The sequence below is a fragment of the Drosophila tropicalis genome, unplaced genomic scaffold (assembly GCF_018151085.1).
Source record: "Drosophila tropicalis isolate 14030-0801.00 unplaced genomic scaffold, ASM1815108v1 contig_158, whole genome shotgun sequence".
NCBI classification, from domain to species: domain Eukaryota; kingdom Metazoa; phylum Arthropoda; class Insecta; order Diptera; family Drosophilidae; genus Drosophila; species Drosophila tropicalis.
In genome coordinates this window covers 312,501-333,366 of record NW_027172602.1, presented here as the reverse complement: position 1 = coordinate 333,366, position 20,866 = coordinate 312,501, and the positions used below count along the sequence as shown (strand labels likewise).

The 20,866-nt window shown below is 37.3% G+C and overlaps 1 protein-coding gene across 8 annotated transcripts in view; it reads right to left on the bottom strand.

Moving 5' to 3' along the window:
- Window positions 1-9,270: 9,270 nt before the first annotated feature.
- Window positions 9,271-20,866, bottom strand: part of Sp1 (transcription factor Sp8) — a 27,365-nt gene continuing 15,769 nt past the window's right edge. For 7 of the 8 annotated variants that reach the window (XM_068299713.1, XM_068299704.1, XM_068299722.1 and 4 more), the window contains exons 3-4: window positions 11,231-11,598; window positions 9,271-11,082 (exon numbers count right to left, since the gene is read on the bottom strand). In XM_068299713.1, coding sequence (XP_068155814.1) covers window positions 9,453-11,082; window positions 11,231-11,598 — 1,998 coding nt within the window. In that variant the 3' untranslated portion in view covers window positions 9,271-9,452. The remainder of the gene's footprint in view (window positions 11,083-11,230; window positions 11,599-20,866) is intronic. The other variant, XM_068299764.1, reaches the window with a different exon arrangement.

Here is a 20,866-nt window from a genome sequence, read left to right as displayed (position 1 = left end):
ATGTATCCTGACAAGTGTCCTTCATTACTGAGGTTCAAGGAACCTTGCTTTTTAACTCTTTGCTGCGTTTGCCTTTTCTTTTCCTTTTTTTTTACCCACTCGTTCATATTTTTTTTTTTGTTCTCTTTTTGGTATTTCTGTGTTGTTTCTGGTACGCTCATATTATCCTTGCGTGTCCTCAGTTCCGCCAGTTGGCTGCAATGGAGCGTTCAGAGATCCAAATCTAATTAAATGCAACTTCTCCACTATCGATTGCGTGCACCGACGGATTGCTGGTCCCTACAATTAAATGACATTTGGCTAACACAACTTCTTCTTTCTCCCTTTCCCGCCTAACCCTTTTCTATGGTGTGTGTGTGTGTGGGGGGGGGATATATAGCATTTTATTTGTATATTTGTTAATCATAATGCACGAAAATGTCCAGTTTCAGTTTCAATGTCGATTGAAGACTTGTTAACGAACTTATTAAGCATGGCATATATTTAGTTATAATAATAGAATTTGTAATAGTAATAGAAACCAAACCCGGAACAGACCTGGGAATACTTATAAGTAGGTACATCAAAATAATTGCTTCGTTTTTGTTGCTGTTGCTGTTGCTGTTGTTGGTGGATAGAAAGGGAGGAGTTATTCATTCCACTTGGTCTTGGTTCTTGTATGTTATTGTTGTTGTTGTTGTTGCTTTAGTTGCCCCATTGCCATTGCGCCATGTCATGTGGTCCACCTAATTGAGCTATTAGTGGGCTGAGACCTTCTGCTGAGAGACAGACCTGCGGGGAATTCTTAATGACCTCAAATTGTATAGAAGAAGCTTTTAAGCAACTAAGCTACATATTTTGTTCAGTTGAGTGGAATGAGGCGCACAAAGTTCCCGTTTCTATGGAATTTATAAGAAATGTCTCCAAATCCTGAGCCACATTAAAGGCAAAACCAACTCAGTTCAGAGTTCAAGAGTTATCAATTTTCAAATCTGCCCACAGATATAGTTTATGATACGTTGAATGAAGAAAGTCATAAGAGGTTCTAGGATTTTTCAGGTTGATTGTTAGCTTATTTCATCAGAAATCACTTTGGTTATTGGGTCCTCTTATTGGGTCCTCTTTGGGTCCTATTTTGGGTCCTCTTATTGATTAAGTAATTATATTCAATTCATAATGTCTCATTTCAATTTTCAATTCAATTTTTTTCATAAATACAGATTGTTTGTTTGTGAATGGTATCTTACAATATTTTAAAAGTTTTGACTAAGAACTAGGCCTTTTCTACTAAGATATTTATTTACATATATGACATGTGGCGTATGCGATGACATAACTATTAGGGGGAAAAAGACAAAGAAGTGGAAAAACCCCAAGGAAATTTATTACAAGCTAAATTAAACACTAAAAATACGACTAAAACTACACCTAAATGGCTATGTCAGATTGTTTATATGCATATATCTTGTATCATGACAGTTGATTATGAAATTTTGCGTTAATCGCGATAATCTAATATATACCAATTCTTCATTGACTCGACAATGTAGGTCAAACGTAGAATCAAGACTTTATTCTGGCTGATTTGCAATTGGCTTATGTGACATTATATCTGACCATACTGGAGCATCGTAAAAAGTTAACATTTCGATTTCTATATTAAGAAGAACTTCAAAATGACTCTTCTATAAGAGCAAAATCTGTCTTAAATGAACTTAAGTGACTAAAAATAAGACTAAATTAGACACGAAAAAGTGTCGAAAGGTTGTCAATTACTTTCTCCAAAGGGGGATTGGCTAAGAATTAGACTTAATTACATTTGAAATAGAAAATTGGGAACTTAATAAAAGTCTGGCTGAATGGGTGATCAGACACTTGAAAGAGCATATAGTTTAACTATATTCTTCTAAATCGAACTTAAATTGAGAATGAATATGGCAACAAACTTGTCTTAGGCCATTTTCAATATTTTCAAATAGGAAATCCAAATCCAGTATAAGAAACGAATGAGAAATACCAATGGAAATGGTAATGTCGTACTTAGTTCGGATGGTAACTTGTAAGAACAAGATAGTTGGCACTTGAAATATTTCAAGCAAGTTTTGGAATTGCCTTAAGTTTTAGTGGCTTTTTCTAAATTTCTTTTCATGCAACCCTTTACTTAGATAACAAGGGAAAATAGTTGAGACTTAGAGTACTTCTAATACATAACGAAAATGGAAATGGAATGGCTGAAATGACTTCATTCTGATAACAAACAAAATCTAGTGATTTTTAATCCCGTTGGTATCCTTTTTAAAGTTTTTAAACCACTTTAAAACGTATTCGAGTGGCGAAGATTCCTTATTGAAAATATCTTATTCATATTTGGATCTACATTTAATTTAAAAATTAATATGTAGAATGTATATTCCATGTATGTATTTCTACTTGCTATTATAGAAAATGTTTCCATAATCAAAATGATAATAATAATAATATAAATAACATTTTTGTTATGCATAAATTGAAAGGTTTCCATTTCATTTCATTTGAGCGATCTATTAGAGATATACATACATATGTATATGTAAGTGTATGTGTGTGTGTGTATATGTAACAACATTTCTATTGACAAATTGCTTCAAATTTCATTATCCAAACGCACGCGACTCGATGCGATTCCCCAAACCCTGGCCATCATTCAATTTCCCTCGAGTTTTTCGCCGTTTTGATACGCCGCAGGATAGCAAATGCAATTTGCTTAAATGTTATTGCAACCACAACAACAACAAACCACCAACAACTACAACAATGTAAATTGAAAAATGAGAATATGTATGTATGTATGTATGTATATAGCGTCGACAGTTAATGAGATTAAAACACTCAGTGGGTAGTCCTTGGAACGCTTCTTATCCTTGCCCAGCGGGGCATTATGCGCAGTGGCAAAAGTCAGAAACTCAAAACAGAAAGAGAGAGAGAGAGAGAGAGCGAGCAAAACTCATTCACGGAATTTGCTAAGGGAACACTACGGAGATACGGACTACAGGAGAAACAAACAAACAAAAACCAAAAAGTGAAATACAATTCAAGGAATGCCAAGAATGGGTCTGACATAAATCACTGCCATAAATTAGTTGGCTTTTAATTACGATTATTATGCTGATAATAGCGCGCATTTAACGCGCGATAAACATAAATAATCGTGTCAAATGCAAACAGATGTCGCAGAGCCCAACAAGCCACAATAAGATGACAGCCAAACAACACCAAACAACACCAACAACAACAACAACAACAAATCACAGACACTCCATTCAATTCGAGTTTGGAAGATGCATGGGCAATGAGATTGGTAGTCAAGAAATTGTTGAGAATTTCTTCCATAAAAATATATAAGTAGATATATTCGACTATATGTATACCCTACCATCATTCGAAAGGACTCTCGAACTACTTAACCTGATTGACGACTTTAAGTTCACTTTGGTTTCAATTCAAAATGTTTTCCAATCTATATAAAGAAGTTATACCTTTGCGATTATAAAGGGATATTCATATTATCTATTGTAAGGGCTTTATTACATTAAAATATAATATAAAATTTAAATATAATTTTCAAATGTGCGATATATACCCAGATTTACCCGTTTTTTCATTGACAGAACATATTTGAATATATATCTATATTTTATTTTATTTTTTTTTTTTTTTGGTTGCTTAATGAAAACAATGTGTGAACAAGATATTGGGGGAGCATGCAGAGCGAAAGAGGCGTGGCTACCATTAAAAAATTCTTGAAATGCCTAAAGCGTCGACACTGTTTCACTCTCAGTCTCCCTTTTCGCCCTCTCACTTTCTCTGTCTCTCCAGAAAAGAAGAAAAATTCATAATAATAAAGTGTTGACACTTTTGAAAGCAGCTGGAGATGAGCAAGCGAGACAGGGAGAGACCAAGAGACCGACTGCTGTGGCGCCTAACTCCGTTCGAATGTGTGACAAAAAAATAAAGAGCAACAAAAAAAAAAAAAAATCATAAAATACTATATTTTAATTAAAATTTGCTGCTAATGATTTTGTCAGCGCCGTTGTGACGCTCATTTATCATCCTGCTCGCACTACTGCCATTGAGTCCTTCCTTTGCAAACTGATGCCAAACGCATGTCTTTCCTTTTTTCGTTTCCATCTCTCTCCCTCTCTCTCTCTCTCTCTCTCACTCTGCGTGTATCTCTCTAACTATATCCGTGTCTATGCTCGTCTGTGAGCAAGTATTTTTCATTATTTTAATTTACAACTTGCTCGGATTCTCTTTTGAAATTTGACTATTGCATTTGGGTTGAGAGTGTGTGTTTGTGTGTGTGTGTGTGTGTGTGTGGCAGGACAATCACAGCAGGATATAAAGTGAACGAAGCTTAGCTTAGAATGGCACTTCAAGTAAAAATTTTAAGCCCAAAGTTTCATGATTTTTTATAGTCGCCAAAATTTATATCGAAGGGAAGGGTTTGCCGATCCCATCAAGTACACTTGACCCTAACTTCCAAGACTTCCACAGAGGCTAAAGAAAACTGCACTCTCTGTTGGACTATCAGCAGTTCTTTTCAAGTGACAAACTCTTATTATATATTGTATATCTTCCCATAAATCTTGGATTTCATCAATTCGAATGAGCGAACACACATGAAGTTTACAGTCTATCGATTGAAAATTACTTACTTAAGACTTATTACAACTAAAGTCCATATATATGGAATCGTCTTAGATTGAGATTTAGGGAATCACAATCGTGAAAGTTCGAGTTGTTGTTAAAACAGATCGAGTTAAGTCAAGGCCAGTGGTATATATATATTGGATCCGCATTCACATCGGAATTGAAAGTACTCACGTTCTACCTCTAGAACGCAATAGAATTTAATGTTTTTTCAATTTAAAATGGGTTCGTAGCCGCATTATATTGACCAAAGTCCCAACTATCCTACATATATAATTAATTAATTGCTTCTAAAGTTTTTAGTCCATGGCGTAAAAGGGAGATCAAATTGAGCTGACTTAGCTACATTACTTATGTTAGGTAATAGCCGTATTTCAATGTTTTGTTATCACATTAAGAACATGTCTTAATTTAGCAATTATAAAGGAACTTCTGGAATTGATTTTCTTCTATGTAATGTATAAAGTAACTTTCTAGATTAAAATAAAGAAATAATCTAAACATGTGACCTGATATGTTTGATATTTAAGCCAAAATCTGCATTTAAGCCGAGTCAAAGTCTATTTTATATAAATTTTAAGAGATTTTAAGACATTTTTTTTTTTTCGGCTCCTAGATAACTTAATGAAATAACTTTTTCTGCAATTTGTTGGTTATTGTATTCAGATAATGGACGAGCATATATTTAAAACGTTTTTCTTCCAAAATCTTAAATATTAAAGATAGACGTTTAATGGGCAAAAAAACAATCTAATTTTTATTCGATTTTAATGAAAAATATGTCATTCGACGGGAAATTCAATTCACTTTCTCTCGTAGTTTAAGGAAAAAAGTACTTTAGTATGAATTAGTGTCGTAAAATGGACTCTCCCAAAGGACCAAAAATGTACTTACAAAATTTAGATTTACAATTGGCTCCAAATCGAAAATTGGGGCTAAATCAAAAAAATTTGTGGTATGCAGTTTATCACAGTTTTGCTAGATCTACAACTTATTCAAAAAGTTTAAACTTCTATCTGTAATATTAAAGATTTTGGAAAAAACGTCTTAAATATATGCCCCCAAAAAATTGACTTTTCTTTGTTCAAAAAAACGGGTAAAATTATAAAGACCATTTTGACGGTCCATTATCTAAATACAATAACCAACAAATTACAGATTATTCCATTAAGTTAACTAGGAGCCAAGAAAATCAAAAGTAAAATAAAAAAAGCGTCTTAAATTCGTGTCCTTCAGTGTATATACTTATGACCATATGATATGGCTGGACCTTTGAACATTCGTTTTCAAAGTTTGATCTCCAAAAATGTGTTCTCAATAAATAGTACACTTAGTTTCTTTTAAGTTTAACTAAAGTTGTTCACTTTAAGCCAGATTTTAGCCAACTTTCTTATGGAAGATTGCCACTTTTATTAGCCCAACACTTTTATATTTCTGTGAGTATCAAATATCAGAATGATTGATGGGAAACTTTCAGATTATATATACATATTATGATTAAATCTGAGTTCCATATAAAACTATTTGTGCTTAATGCAAAAATGTAATTTAGATATAGTAATTATTATCTTATATTTTCTAAAATTCAAGTCGAGTAATTGTGAAAATGTTTTTGCTTTGGTTGGATATGGTGGTGAGGCATTTCAATCGGAATCAACCATCATAGCGCCAGCATTTAATATCTCATCCCATTTCATTTAGCATTAACCATTTACCAAGTGAATCTTCAATTCATTACCCTGGCAAATTGTTTTTGCCGTTTGCCCATTCAAAACCGAACCCCAATGATTCCCACTGAGTGAGTGAATGTTCTGGTCGTAGATCTTCTATCTGGCCCAGACCCTTGGCAGCTCTCTTTACCCACTGCCAACTTCCCCTTTTCAAGACCTTCTCTCCTCATCCTGCTCATGATTGCGGCCGTTGCCGCCCCCAATTTTGGCGAATGTCAAAACATAAGCGTAAAAATAACTGCGCAGCTTAATCTACTCAACAGAAACAATCTGCACACACTTCAATTTCAATCTGTGTGTGCCACCCAACCATCCAGATGGTAATAAAATTTAAATCACCCACAACACCCACAACACCCACATACACAAGACCAGCTAGCATGATTTACTCAAGGGGCAGGCAGAATTTTGAAATCAGAGTTGGTATTGAAGTTGGGGGGGGAAAAAAGCAGGAAATCTGTTTTTTGTTTTTTTGCTCTCGTCTTTCCCTAGTCACCCTTAGACAACATTAGAAAAAGGGAACATAGATATCGACGACTCTGAAGTACCCTCTAAGCAATAAGGTTATGGGTTAAAATACTTGCCAGTATAGACTTTATTTCAAAACATGCATCTATTTGGCCTTATCTTTAGAAACGATTCCATCTATCAATCAATTTCAAATTGGAATATGAAATTCAAATGTTCTAGTATTGATCTAATGACGACTAACGACAGTTAAAAGTCTATTAAGACGAAGCAAAACAAAATTTCAATATTCATTCCCACGAATTGATTACAAATTGATCTCCTTCGATTAGAAAACATCTCAACAATTCTTAAAACTTGCTTCTTGATATTGAAATCGTTTTGTCTAGTTATTTGAACTTAATCTAAGTTACCTACTTAGGTGTAAAGTTCTAAGTGAAGTCTAAGTGAATATTTGCAAAAACCATATAATAAAAAATATATAATTTCAGTTTATTTGTTATTTTATAATCTTTAATTGAGTTTTCTAAAATTTTAATTAAATGTATATATTTGTTTACTTATTTTTATAAACTAATTCAAAGATTTGTCCAATTTAGCAGCTTTTTTTTGGAGTTTGAACGAGAATAGTTAGTCTGTCAATGGGAGATCCTTGATATCCTTACTCAGTGCTGATCCTTGAGGTGTTGCAGGATTTCGTTTTCTTTGATTATCCAGTCCACGCATTTCCATATCCTATTTGAGAAAGGTTGCAATTGAGCTACAATTTAGCATTAATTAATAAAATTATTGCAAATTTTTTAAGTAAAATTCTGAATTTAAAAACTTTGATTTCCTTCAAAAAAAAAAAAAATCGAATAAAATTTCGAATTTATTTGAAATCAGTTTTAAATAATTTGTAAAGTGTTTAGACAGAGAAAATTCACGGCCTAGTCAAAGATAGAAAGATTAATGTTTTTCTTTCTAAATGAAAATAAACTTTCCAATTTTTAATTTAAGAAAATCCTATTCACACAAAGCTAGTAATGAAAATGTTGTAATTTATATTGGAAAGTAACTTTTTTTCAACTAAACTACAACTTTTCAATCAAACAAAGTAATTAACATTTTAAATAAGAAGCAAGTCAAGATTTCGAAAGGAATTAAACAGAAATTTGTAATTATTTTAAGTTCTAGGATTAGCTGGGAGTTTTAGATTTAGATTAACATTAGAAATCCTGTGAGATTGAAGACAAGGGAACAAAATCATCCATCTTCAGACAAGTCCGATTTCTTACGTGTTCGAAAACAGATTTAACTGTCAAGTCCAATTTGCAATACTTTAGTTAAGTACTTGTTAGACCACCCACCAAAAGCAATTCCTTTTTTTTTTTTTTGGATATTGGGGATAGAAAGGAGGGGAAGGAGAAAGGGAAAAATAAATCACTTTAATGTACATAAGTTTTTACAGTTTTGCGAATTTAATTTTGGGTTTTTTACATTTATTTGTAATGAAATTTAAATATTTGTATTTTGTTTTTGCCGTTTTTTTTAAATAATTAATTTACATTTTATTAAAAAAAAAAATATATATATACCTATATATTTGTATATATTGTATTTGTAGTTTCATTTTTATTTTCATTTTGTTTTTTTTTTTTTTTTTTGTATTCAAGCTTGATTTAAAGTATGTAAAAGTTTATGTTTAAATATTTTGTAAGCTTAAACCATGAAAAAAAAGGATAAATTAAATAAAAAACAACAAAAAAAAAAACATTTCTCATATATATATATTTTTTTTTAAGCGCTAACAGCTAGAAAATTTGATGATTTTATGCAATAAATTTGTATTATTATTAATATTTTATTATTATTATAAAGTTTTGTAAAGAAATGGGCTAATTTACAAAAAGTGTTTAAGAATTTTATAACTTTGCCTTGGACTTTTGTTTTTTTTTTTTACAATTTTGGTTTTTACTTTCTTTTTGTCGTTTTTGTTTGCATTTTTGTTTTTTAATTGGACTAGAAATATATTTTATTTTTATTTTTATTCTCTCTTTACTTTCTTTTTGTTTTATGTTCAACAATAATTTTTTTTTTATCCCCCTATAAATTGTTTTTTTTTATTTACTTTGATTCTTTATCATTTTTATTTGTAAGCATTGATTAATTCATTAAGCGATTGTGATATTTCCATTATTTTACTTAAAATCTATGACAAAAAAAAAAAAATTAATTACGATAGAAAAAAAAAAAGTTTTTTTTTTGGTTTGTTTGTTTTTTTTTTTTTTTTTGTAATATTATTAGCCATAAATTTGTTATACGATATATATTATTTATAAAACACATAAATATACATATATGTATATACACATACTTCGATATATATATATATATATATATATATATATACTTTCATAGGCATAGATATTTAGACACACACATGGGGGGGGAGGGTTTTGTAAACAAAACTAAAATGTAGAGCTATATTTAATATTTACAAGAAGAAATTAAATTCATTCCATCGATGAATCTAGTCGTCCAGCTGTGGGCCCCGTTCCTGTTCGTGCCAGGTTAGTTGGTGAACAGAAAGGGTCCCAGCGACCCTCAAACCATGGGTGGCTTGATATCAACTAGCGCACTGTGATCTAGCCGATGATCGAGGCCAGGACTGCCGGCCAAGTGATGGTGATGATGATGATGCAGATGGGCATGTTGCTGCTGTGAGAATTGCTGATGTTGCTGTTGCTGCTGTTGATGTTGTGTTTGGTGCTGCTGATGATGTTGCTGCTGCTGTTGCTGTTGCTGTTGTTGTTGCTGCTGCTGTTGCTGCTGCTGCTGCTGCTGTTGGTGCTGATGAAGCATCACCGGCGAGCCGCCCGCGGCGACCATCTGGTGCGGCGAGGCCAGGTGCAGACCGCCACCCACCAGCAAACTAGTGCTGCTGGGCGTGCTTGTGGCATTTAGGCCATGCAGCGAAGTCGGGGTGCCGGGATGGCTGCCAGAGCTGCCACTGGCCGAAGCCGTCACACTGCCACTTGCACCATTGGCTGCCGCTCCGGCGGAGCCACCCCCGCCGCCACCGCCTCCGCCCGTCTGTTGCTGCTGTTGCTGTTGTTGCTGTTGCTGCTGGCCACTGGTCGCGCCGCTTAGCCCGTTTGACTCACCCGACTGATTGGTGGCCTCCTCCGAGTCGCTGCACGACTCCGAGGAGCCCTTCTTAATGCCATTGGGCGTTGTGCCATTATGGGTCTTCACGTGCTTGGCCAGATGGTCGCTGCGCATAAAACGCTTGTTGCACACTGGGCAAGCAAAGCGTTTCTCGCCGGTATGCGTTCGCAAGTGTCGTTGCAGTTCATCGGATCGTGTGAAACGTTTGCCGCAGAACAACCAATTGCACACAAAGGGACGCTCGCCGGTGTGCCACCTCAGATGGGCTTTCAGATGTGAAGTCTTCCCATAAACCTTACCGCAGCCGGGTATATGACATGAATGGATATTCTTTTTCCTCAAATGGACGCCAGCAGGACCCAAACGTTCGGCCTCCTGGCAATTGGGGCAATCGCATGTGGCCCGGCCCGCATAACGGCGTTGCGATCGCGGCGACGGTGTCGACGGGGTTGAGGCCTGTGGCGAGGCCGCTGTTGCCGCTGCCGACGGTGAGCTATGCGGCAACGAGAATCCCCCAACACCCACACCAACACCAACACCAACGCCCACACCCACACCCTGGCCGGGCAACATGCTCTTGTATGTATCCTGTAACAGATGCTGATTGGAGCTTAACAAATGTGCCGTATTTGACAGTGAGTGGGTTAATGCCGATGAATAATCACTGCCGGCAGCCGCAGCACTCGCATAGTTCGCCATGGTCGAGTGCATGCCCGCTGCTGCCGCACTGCCCATATCCAGCCAACTTCCGGCAGCAGCCGCACTATGCATATCCCACCAGCCAGTATTCACGCTGGCAGCCTCGACGGCCTTGTGCGAGACGGCATTAAAGGGCCAGTCGTAGTGATGGCGCGAATAGACCGATCCAAAGGCGGCAGCTCCAGCCTCCACTTTGCCCAGCAGGCCCTGGTGCATATGATGATTGTCCGCCATGCTGGCCATGCTGGCCGATGATGACGATGTGTTTGGGAAATACAAATCGCCGCCATAAGCGGAGGCCGCTGCCGCCGCCGTGCCGCTGACAGCCGCGCACGATGAGGCCAGGGGGCGACTGTAAGGATAGATGCTGAAATTACTCACAAGTTGTATAATAGGAAGCAAATCAAAGGGGGGGATTGGCCATGCCGCCACGGCATACAAAACGCACTATGGTCCACAATGGAAAGTGGATTGGGACCCTTTTGTGGACCACTGTGCGCCATTTGGATGCTTACCTAGCTGTGATATTGACCATGGTGCTGCTATTGCTATTACTGCCCGAGCTTCGGGATGCTCCACCGCCATTGCCACCACCAGCACCACCACCACTAGTGCTGCCACTGGAGCTGGATGAACTGGCCGCTGAGATGGCACATGGTGAATGTTGACCACCACTAGTTGTACCTCCACCTCCTCCTCCGCCGCCGCCTCCTCCTCCGCCACTGCCACTGCTACCAGCTACCGGAGAACTGGGACTCTTCTTCCATGGATGGAAACCCTTGCCGACAGCTGCATCGGCCAATGGAGGTGGTGATTTGTTCGACAGCTTATTGCATTGGGCGGCCAGCATGGCCAACGGTGTGCCCCGCAAACTGGGATGATCCTGCAAAAGACAACAACAAAGATGGACAATCAGTTTGCGGCGTGAGAAAATATCCAATTCGAAAACAATTCTCTTAATTGAACTAAAAGGCTCCAAGTTCGCGCGAAACCGATCAAATTATTTAAATACAAATTTGTTCTGCTCAATTTTGCTTCCTGTCGACAACGGAGACGTCTCCGTCGGTTTCTAATGCCGCCGCCGACGCCGCCGACCCACAAAATTAATTCGCTACGTAAATCAAATCTCCAAAAAACCAAAAAAAAAGAACCCAAAAAAAGAGAAGGCAAACCAAACAGAATGCGAAACCAAAAACAGAATTGAAAATTTCATTTTACCCATTTTATTATGCTCTAATTTAAGGGATAAAAGTATCCTTAGGGGAAATTCTAAAAACTTGGGTAAGTGCATTACGAGTTCGGCTTAACTGAAATGCAAGAAAAGGAAGTGTTTTGCAGTTTCATTTGAAATGTATTTTCTTTTGTTTTGTTGGTAGGGACCAAAACTAATTTTCAATTCCGTTTTTGTCTAGCGGCATGTCTATGGAATTCCAACACTTGTCCTTTATGAAACTCAACTCTCTCTCTCTCTCTTTCTTTCTCTCTCTCTCTCTGTCTCACACTAATTACTGACTGATTGACGACGGTCGAAAATGGGAATCATTTGGTATCCTCATCAAACACATTTCACAGTGAAACACTTTTTCAATCTAATATGCCTTCAGATGTGAAGAGAATGCGAGAAAGAGAAGGAGATTATAGCAAGGGAGAGAGCAAGACAGAAAGATTAATGTAAGAGATGCCTACTTTAAGGGGGTTTCCATAAAATTTCATAAGTCAAACAAGTTAAGATCATAATCAGTTGATATATTTGGATATATATATATCAGTTGTTGGTATATTATCTCACTGATTACTTTGCTTACTCATGTATTCACTTTATTTTTCACTTCTTTTTCCTTCAATTCATATATTTCATACATTTTTGTTAAATGTTTTAGCCTATTCTCTCAGTGCAATCGCCCAGTAGTCACAATCAGAAAAGCCAAGTGGCTGCCTGTCCAAAGAGATTAAGTTAATAGTTTTTTTTTCTCTGTTTTTTGAACGATTTACAGTTGTCTAGTTTGAGATTTTTACCGTTGAGGGGCAATAGATACAACAAAAATTGGCTTACAAAAGAGAAACGGACAAACGGTGCCTGGATAGAGGGAGGACAGAAGAAGAAGCTGGTCAATGTTGGCAACCCGCAATCAGGCAATGATTAGGAATTGAGATCAGAAAGCGAAAGAAGAGGGAGAAACGGATCAGAGATCCGCGGAAGCTGCTATTTGGCAAGTAATTGGCTAAAATAGTCCGCCCTACAACTTCCCACCAAAAGTCCATGGCCAAAACTATCATGTCCATGTGCATTTCCACAACAGTTTCCGCATTTGCAGTTAGAGGGCGAGGCAAAGAGCAAGCCTCGGCCTCAGCTCTGGTGCAATATGAATACAGACAGGTGCTTTGGCAGCCTAATGACATCACCCCAAAAAAAAAAAACCACCAAAAACAAAACAAAAACCCCAGCCTCGAAATCGTGCAGAACAGTCAGAGAGACAGACAGACAGATAGACGGACAATCCGCAACATTTGAGCCACCGAACTGCTTTGGCCTCTCTGCAGAAAAAACCAAAAAAAAAAAAATATCCACTTAATTGGAGCAATTTCAACGTCGTGCAACTGCGCGTATGAGTAATGGCTTTGCTTGTATGTGTGCTCAAACACACACACACACACACACACACACACGCATATATAGCGCTCGTGTGTGCATTGTATGGCATGGAAATTATACAAAATGATATCGAGGCAGGCAAGTCAGTCAGTTAGTTAGTCAGTCAGTCAAGTTAAAGTAAATTAAAATGCAAGTTGATTTGATTAATCGATCAGGCTCTTTTTTCTTCTTCTTCTTCTTCTTCTTCGTCTTTGTTTTGTGTATGTGTGTGTGTGTGTGTGAATGGGGCAGATAGGGAGTGGGTTAGTGGGTTTAAGCAATTTGATTGAGAATTTAAAAGACATTAAGGAAAAGTATCAAATGTATATCTAAAACCAACAATCAAGTCCATATCTTTAGTATCAATATTACCCATTGCATAGATGTTTAGATTTAATTTAATCAAAGGCCAATTGATCCAAATCGATTTGGATTTAGATAACTTTTCATTGTACCCACATATGTACATATGATTGCAGGTATATCCAAATCGAATCGTTTACAATAGTGTTTAACAATTTGTTTGGCATTTATGCTCCCTAGGGGCGCCCTTTGGCGCCACATTGTCGTCGTCGTCGTCATCGTCATCATCATCATCGTCGTCGACAACTTCTGCTAATCATTTTCCTGCCTTCTCAAAAACCCAAATTAGCGCGGCGAGCCCCTGCAACGCCCCATAGCTCCGCCTTTTAACCATTTTAAATGTTCTTGTTGTTGTTGTTGTTGCTGTTGGTTTTCATTTCTTTTGTTGTCTTTTTTTCTGACCATATAGACAATCTGAATAATGAATTGTTTTTCGAATTTCGTTGGTTACTTCTTTTGCTTTTTCATTTCTTTAACCAAACTTCAAAAACATTTAGAACTAAAAAGCCGACATCGTCTGCCACAACGAATTTAGATTTTTCACGTTTTATTGTTGTTTGCCGACAGACAGACAGACCCAGAGAGAGAGAGAGAGAGAAAGGGAGATTGTGAGGGAGTGGGAGAGGGAGAGACTGCACTTTGTTGCATCGAGAAGGTGATGCACACACTCTTCTCTCTTGTCTTCCACTTTTGTCTCATTGTAAATCATTAGCAACGACACCTGCTGTGAAAATTATGACACCGCCTCTGATTGAACTGAACAACTTGTTGCCTCCAATGAGACAGAGAGAGAGAGAGAGAGAGAGAGAAACCCAAAAACCGTAGATGAAGAAAGGAGAGGAATCAACCAAAAAACAAAAAAGGTGCTGAACCTACAGCGCCATTCGCTGATAGCGCCTGCTGTGCAACCCAGCTCGACATCAGCCAGCATCTTGGCCTAAAGACATTGAGGTAGTGGTAGTGGCAGTGGTAGTGGTAGTAGTCCATCGTAATTCCACCTCCCCGCTGAGTTGACCAAATTTGTTTAGCTCGCGTGTCGTCTTTTGTCGGTTTTGCTACCTTTGTTCCATGCCGCAATGTCATTTCGACCCGTTTTAATTAGCCTAAAGAGAACTAATTTCTGCCCCCATCCATATATACATATGTACTATGTATAGAGTTCAATCTGTAACAAGGCATGAGGCTAGGGGGTAGAGTGTCGTAACTCTTACTTAACTCTTTCTCGAAATGACGTTTTCACGGGTGCTATGAATATTTATGATAAGTAAGTTGCGAAATCCTTCAGTTCATTGGGCCATAAACCATGCCTTTACTTTCAATTTTTTGTTTGCTAATCCGCATATGGCAAGAACTTTGTAGCACAGTGTATGGGAGCCACACAAAAAGCAGCGACTCGCATTTGAGTTTCTTTCATTCCATCATCAGCATCATCATCTTCATCAGCATCCATCCAATCAGTGTACCAAAAAAACCCGTCAAATGTTCCAACAAAAAGTTTTACTGCAACTTTAAAATCTCCGGCGCCAGAGTGCAAATAAAAACCAAAACCCAAGAAAAGACAAAGAAAAACAAAAAAAAATGGTAAAAGAAACTTTTAAATTGCGCGAAATGCCAGACAAAACTTAACTCCAAAGATGAGGCAGGCAGCAAGTAGGAGTCAAAGTTGGAATTGGAGTTGGAATGGGAGCCGAAACGGGAGCGGAATCTGTGTAGAAGATGCAGAATGAACGAACGAAGGCTACCCAAATACGCTTGAGACTGAGGCGCAATTTTCATAGGCAATTAAAAAAGTTCATTGGTTGTCCAGAAGCCGGCAGAGGCAAAGAGCAAAAGAGAGTCAAAGCCAGAGTCAGAGCCACAGTCAGAGCCACAGTCAGAGCCAAAGCCAGAGCCTTAAGGCAATCTGGCAAAGACTGGAAGGATGCCACTTCGTCCTCATCCTCATCCTTCCATTAGCATGTAAAGTGTAAACTAATGGCTTTGATTTTCGTTCGTTTGCCTGAGAGTTTCAGAAATTAAAAGCAGCGTGGGAACCGCACCGAGAGAGAGAGAGGACCGAAAGGCGAAAGGAGTTTGTTTCGTCCAGAAGTTTATTAAAAATTTTAAAAAGAATCACCGCTCACTGAGCGACAGAAAGAGAGAGAGAGAGCAGCAATATTAAGTAGCCCAGTCTCTGTCTTGGTCGTTTCTCTCGTTTTACCAACTTTGTCTTAGGGACAGAGTTCCTTGGAACTGGTCCATTGGGTTGAGATTGAAGTTCCCTTTTCTCCTCCTGCGTTCTTATAAGTAAGCCATACACGAAAACTCATTAACAATGACGCTCAAAAAAAAACCAAGAAGAAAAAAATTAAGAACAAAATGAAGAAGCATCAACAGCAGAGGCAAAAATTAATGAAGTTTCCAAAGCTCCAGACTTTTTCATCATAATTTTTATATATATATTCTCTTTCTCTCCTCTTCTTCTCTTCGTTCAGCCTTATCTGCAGAGTTTCAGTTTTTTTTTTTGTTCCTTGTATTATTTATTATTTTTGCGAAATCTGCAAAAATAAAACCCATCAATTGATCGACCAAAGATAGACTCTGTATTACGTTCAACATTAGCCAATTTTTAACCATTACCAATTAAGGACTCTTTGAAAAAGGATCTAATGTTTATATAGATATTAAAGATCAAATTCCCAATTCGAGGCCAACCACCAAAATATGAGCCTCGAAACATAATTACGTCTATATGAGATTGAAGAAGATGCGTTTCGTGGCCCAAACGTGTCTTTAATGTAATGTAATGGCAACAACTCCAAGTAAATGGTAGTAAAAATCAAAAGCGAACCGTACAAGATACAAAATTTATGTATTTATGGTTTTAATTTGTAAAATGGCTTAAAATGCAACCAAAGTCACAATTTTCAACTTCAATTAGATACACAATATCAACAGCAGACACTCACGCCCACTTTCCACTGCCCCATGGTCAAGTCCTTTTGGTCTGGTCTGGTCTGGTAATTGTAACATCTAGAATAACATGATTAACTGACCGCTCATTAGGACCACATGACATTTTCTATGGCAAGCAGTTTATTAGGCCAACCCTCGAAAGATTCGTTTGGACCCCACAAAAGCAAAAACGGGTCACATTTAATGTGCCTCATATTGCAATTAATTTGAACTCGAACTTTGGTAAGTGCTTGGCCTGATGCCTGGTATCAGATTCCCTGCTTTTGGCCATAATTGGGGTTGATTAGTCTCTCACAAACCCCTTGACTGTGAGGGTGAGACGGTGAGACGGCGTGGGGCTAGCGGCTTGAAAAAAATCTTTAATTTCTAATTTCTAATTCAATTTTTTTAATTGATTCTAAAACAAGAGACCTTTCCAAATAACTTCCATTTTAGCTACACTTTCACCCTTTTGACTTAGTCTGTTTACCCCTGACCCCCATAAGTTCTCTATTCCTGTCAAATGTATTCCCGTTGACGTGTTAAACTGCCATTACACTTAGTACCTGCTTAAAACTTCATAAAAAATTAAAAAAAAAAAATACTCACAACTTTCAAGACACGTTGACAGGCAACAGCAACAACAACCACAAATTCACAACGTCATTAGGCCATTTGCCAATGTGGTTGAAGGGTAGGGCAACTCATTCCTGTCCCTGTCTCTGTCTCTGTCTCTGTCTCTCTCACCTAACAGATGCATTTTAACCCCCTTTGGAAAAGGGTTGTTGGAAAATGGTGGAATGCCATTTAAGAACAAAGCAAAAAAAACGTTACGAGTTGCCGAGGACTTTGATTTCTGTTAAGAGCTCAGAGCTCAGTTCTCAGTTCTCAGTTGGAAAATATAATTTATGCATTTATGGGCCGCTTTCATTGCGGCAATTAAATCAAATTAATTGAATTATGTGTGCAAACTCTCGTTGCCATGGTGTTGGCTACTGTCGACTGATGGCCAACTGACTAACTGACTAACTGACAGACCGACTGACGACCGTCACTCAAAAGAGTTAACTTAAAAACGGAAAGTTTGCATGTCCCACAATGTCTGCGGGCTAATTTGAGAAAATATTACAAAAATAACTAAAACAACAACAAAATGAAACATTATCCAAGCCCAACACACACGACAAACTAAAGACAAAAAACATTTGCCTCAAGCTAAATACTATACAACAAAAAAAACACCACATTAAAAATGCAAACAAAGTTAACACACACACACACACACTCGCACACAATAAAAACAAAAACATATGGTAATATGAATATTTAAAACACAAATTTTTGAAACGAATATGAAATGCTCTCTCAGCCAAAAAGTCATCTTTATTGAAATTTCTAGATATATCATCTTCGATCTAACAAATAACTATATATACCTATATATATATATATATATATACCATCATATGGGAGCTGTGATCTCTCTTCAATCGAATTGCCAAAAATATCAACAAAATCGATACAACTTATGCCATTTGAGAGAAAACTTTGATTTTGATTGCCAAAAAAAAAAAAAAAAGGAAATAAAAATAAAAATAAAAATAAAAACAAAATTGTTGTTGTTGTTTCTCTTTTACATTTTTGAGACTTTTCAGTTGAAAGCTTAATTTTAACAAATATTTACACGAACAGATAGAATCTTTAGCTCATTTTGTTTATAGTATGAACAAATTTAAACGTCGCCGCAAGCTGTCGATGTTCATCGTGATCATGATCATGCTCAGGTATAAGTATGTATGCTAAAGGGGTGCGGAGGGGGAGAAAGAAGAGAATAGCAATAGGGAGACAGACAGGCCCAAAAGAGAAGTAGAAGGTGGGTGAAGGCAGGGTGCTTTGGTCTTTTTGGCCACAACAACCACAACTCGACAAGTTGGTCAAGTCAAGTCAAGTCGAGTCGAGTCGAATTGAGTTAAGTTCGAGTTCCGTCAAGTCAAGTCACTTACTTACTTAGTAACTTCGACAAGGGGAGTTAATGGATAAAGGGGGTGGGTAAGTATACAACTGCAATTGTGTGTGTGTGTGTGTGTATTCGTCTATGTGTAGGCGTGTGCAGTTGTGTGTCTTCATTAGCATAATGAGTTTGATTGAAAGGCAAGTTGATATTGATATTTATTGGTGGGGCAATTGATTGATTTTGATTTTTTTCTCTCCCTCTCTCTCTCTCTATCTCTTTAGGCCCAACTAAACGAGTTCTTCATTTATGTAATCAATATTCCAATTTATTTAACATTTATATAATTAAATTGAATATCATTTTCCTTTTCACTAACTCAATTTTAAATAAATAGTTTGTTTGGAATGTCATTTATCTGGCAGATAAGCAAATTAAATAAATTTGCTCCCAAAAGTATGCAATAAACAGTCCCAAACCCCAAATAAAAACAAAATTCTTACAGAAAACATTGCTTTTAGGTAATTTTTCAGTTAATAGTCCAATAAAAAGTTATAAACTGCTGGCAAATAATGTATACCTTTCCAGCCTATTGCATACTTTAAGGGGCAACAGTCTTAGAACCGCCTATGCAGATTTGGAATCTGAAATTTCTAACAATAATTGGATATATTGATAAATTTTTGATCTTAACTCATCGATCATATGCAATAAATTTTCCGAATCGGCTTTTGGAACTCTCAAAAACAAGAAATTTGATTCTCTTAAGCATTGGACAATTTCAAATCTCAATATGAACATTTTCAAAAAGAAAGAATTTAATTTTTCTTGCATTTCGACATTCTACATATAAAAAATAAAGAGAGAAAGTAAAAAAATTTCAAATTAAGCAAGGAAATTACTAAATATTAGCTATCTCTTCCTTCTTTCGCTCTATCTATCTCTCTGTTCACTTAAAAAATTTAATGAATTTGTTGTTAAGCATTTAAGAAATTAATTTCTTGTCAATTTCTGTGACTCACATTTAGCCATAATATTGAATGGCATAATAATTTATACCACAACTCCAAAAACACATTGAATTTGCATGTTGCCACAACAAGGATATGGCTTGGCAGGAGGGCGGGAGGGAGAGAGAGAGAGAGGGAAGGAGTAAAGTTGCACTCTTCCACCACTTATTAAACACTCGTCACTTTTAATTAAAAGCCCCGCCGCCTGTTCAAAAGAGTTAGCCAGCTATTCCCCGGCGATTGGCCAGGCTGTTTCCTTTCATTCAGTTAAACCGAAGTCGACTCGAACTGAAGTAGAGTGAAGTAAAGTGGCCGGGACTGGGACTGGGGCGGTGGCGGGCATGGTGGCTACAGCTGCATGCCACTGCAATTTGCAATTACCACAAACACGCGGCAACGGCAACACCAACAACATGGCAAAAGTTTTGCAATTAGAACACTTTTCGCGTGGTTTTAATGATAACAAAATCGGCGACGAGGCGGTGGAGTCCAGCTCCAAAAAAACAAACACACACACATACATACATACATATGTGGCGCAGTGGGCGTGACAGGAAACTAGCTTTTAAGTGTATCTGCGCATTCACCAAACGTCGAAATTTGTGTCCTATGAATAACGGTTAACGGTTTTTCTATACCCCCTAAACAAAAATTGGTAATGACTTTTAAGGGCATATTGAAACTTAACGAAAAACCTTCAATTAAAGTCCTGAATATTTTCTATATTCTCACAGATTTTGCCAGGGTATTGTCAAGTCCATTTCACTTGTGGTTTAGTTTTTCTCTACATTTTTTTTTAGGCCGATTTTCTGGTTTTGGCAATTCACCGTTTTGTCGGAATTCATGGTGTTGTGTGAGTGTTGTTTTAGGCCAGTTTTTGGCTAGTTTTTGGCATACTGAAATCAAGTGTCAGTTTGTTTACTTAAGACATATCTGTTCCATTGTGTGTCCTCTATTGTGTTCCCTATTCGATTCGATGCTATTCTGTTCTGGTCAAGTGTTTTCTAGCGCACACAAAAGAGGATCACTGTGTGTTTTAGGGATTTCGTTGAGAGCAGAGAATGGAACTGAGAATAGATTTGCTCATTACAGCAGAGATTTAGAGCAGAGAGCAGAGAAGGCTAACCAAAATGGCGCATAGGCGCTGAGATGCATTAAAGGATTTAACGGATGAGCACCAGGGATTTGTTCAAACACACACACACACACACACACTCTATATGACAGGCCATTTCCATTCCAGCAGCGATAATCACCCTGA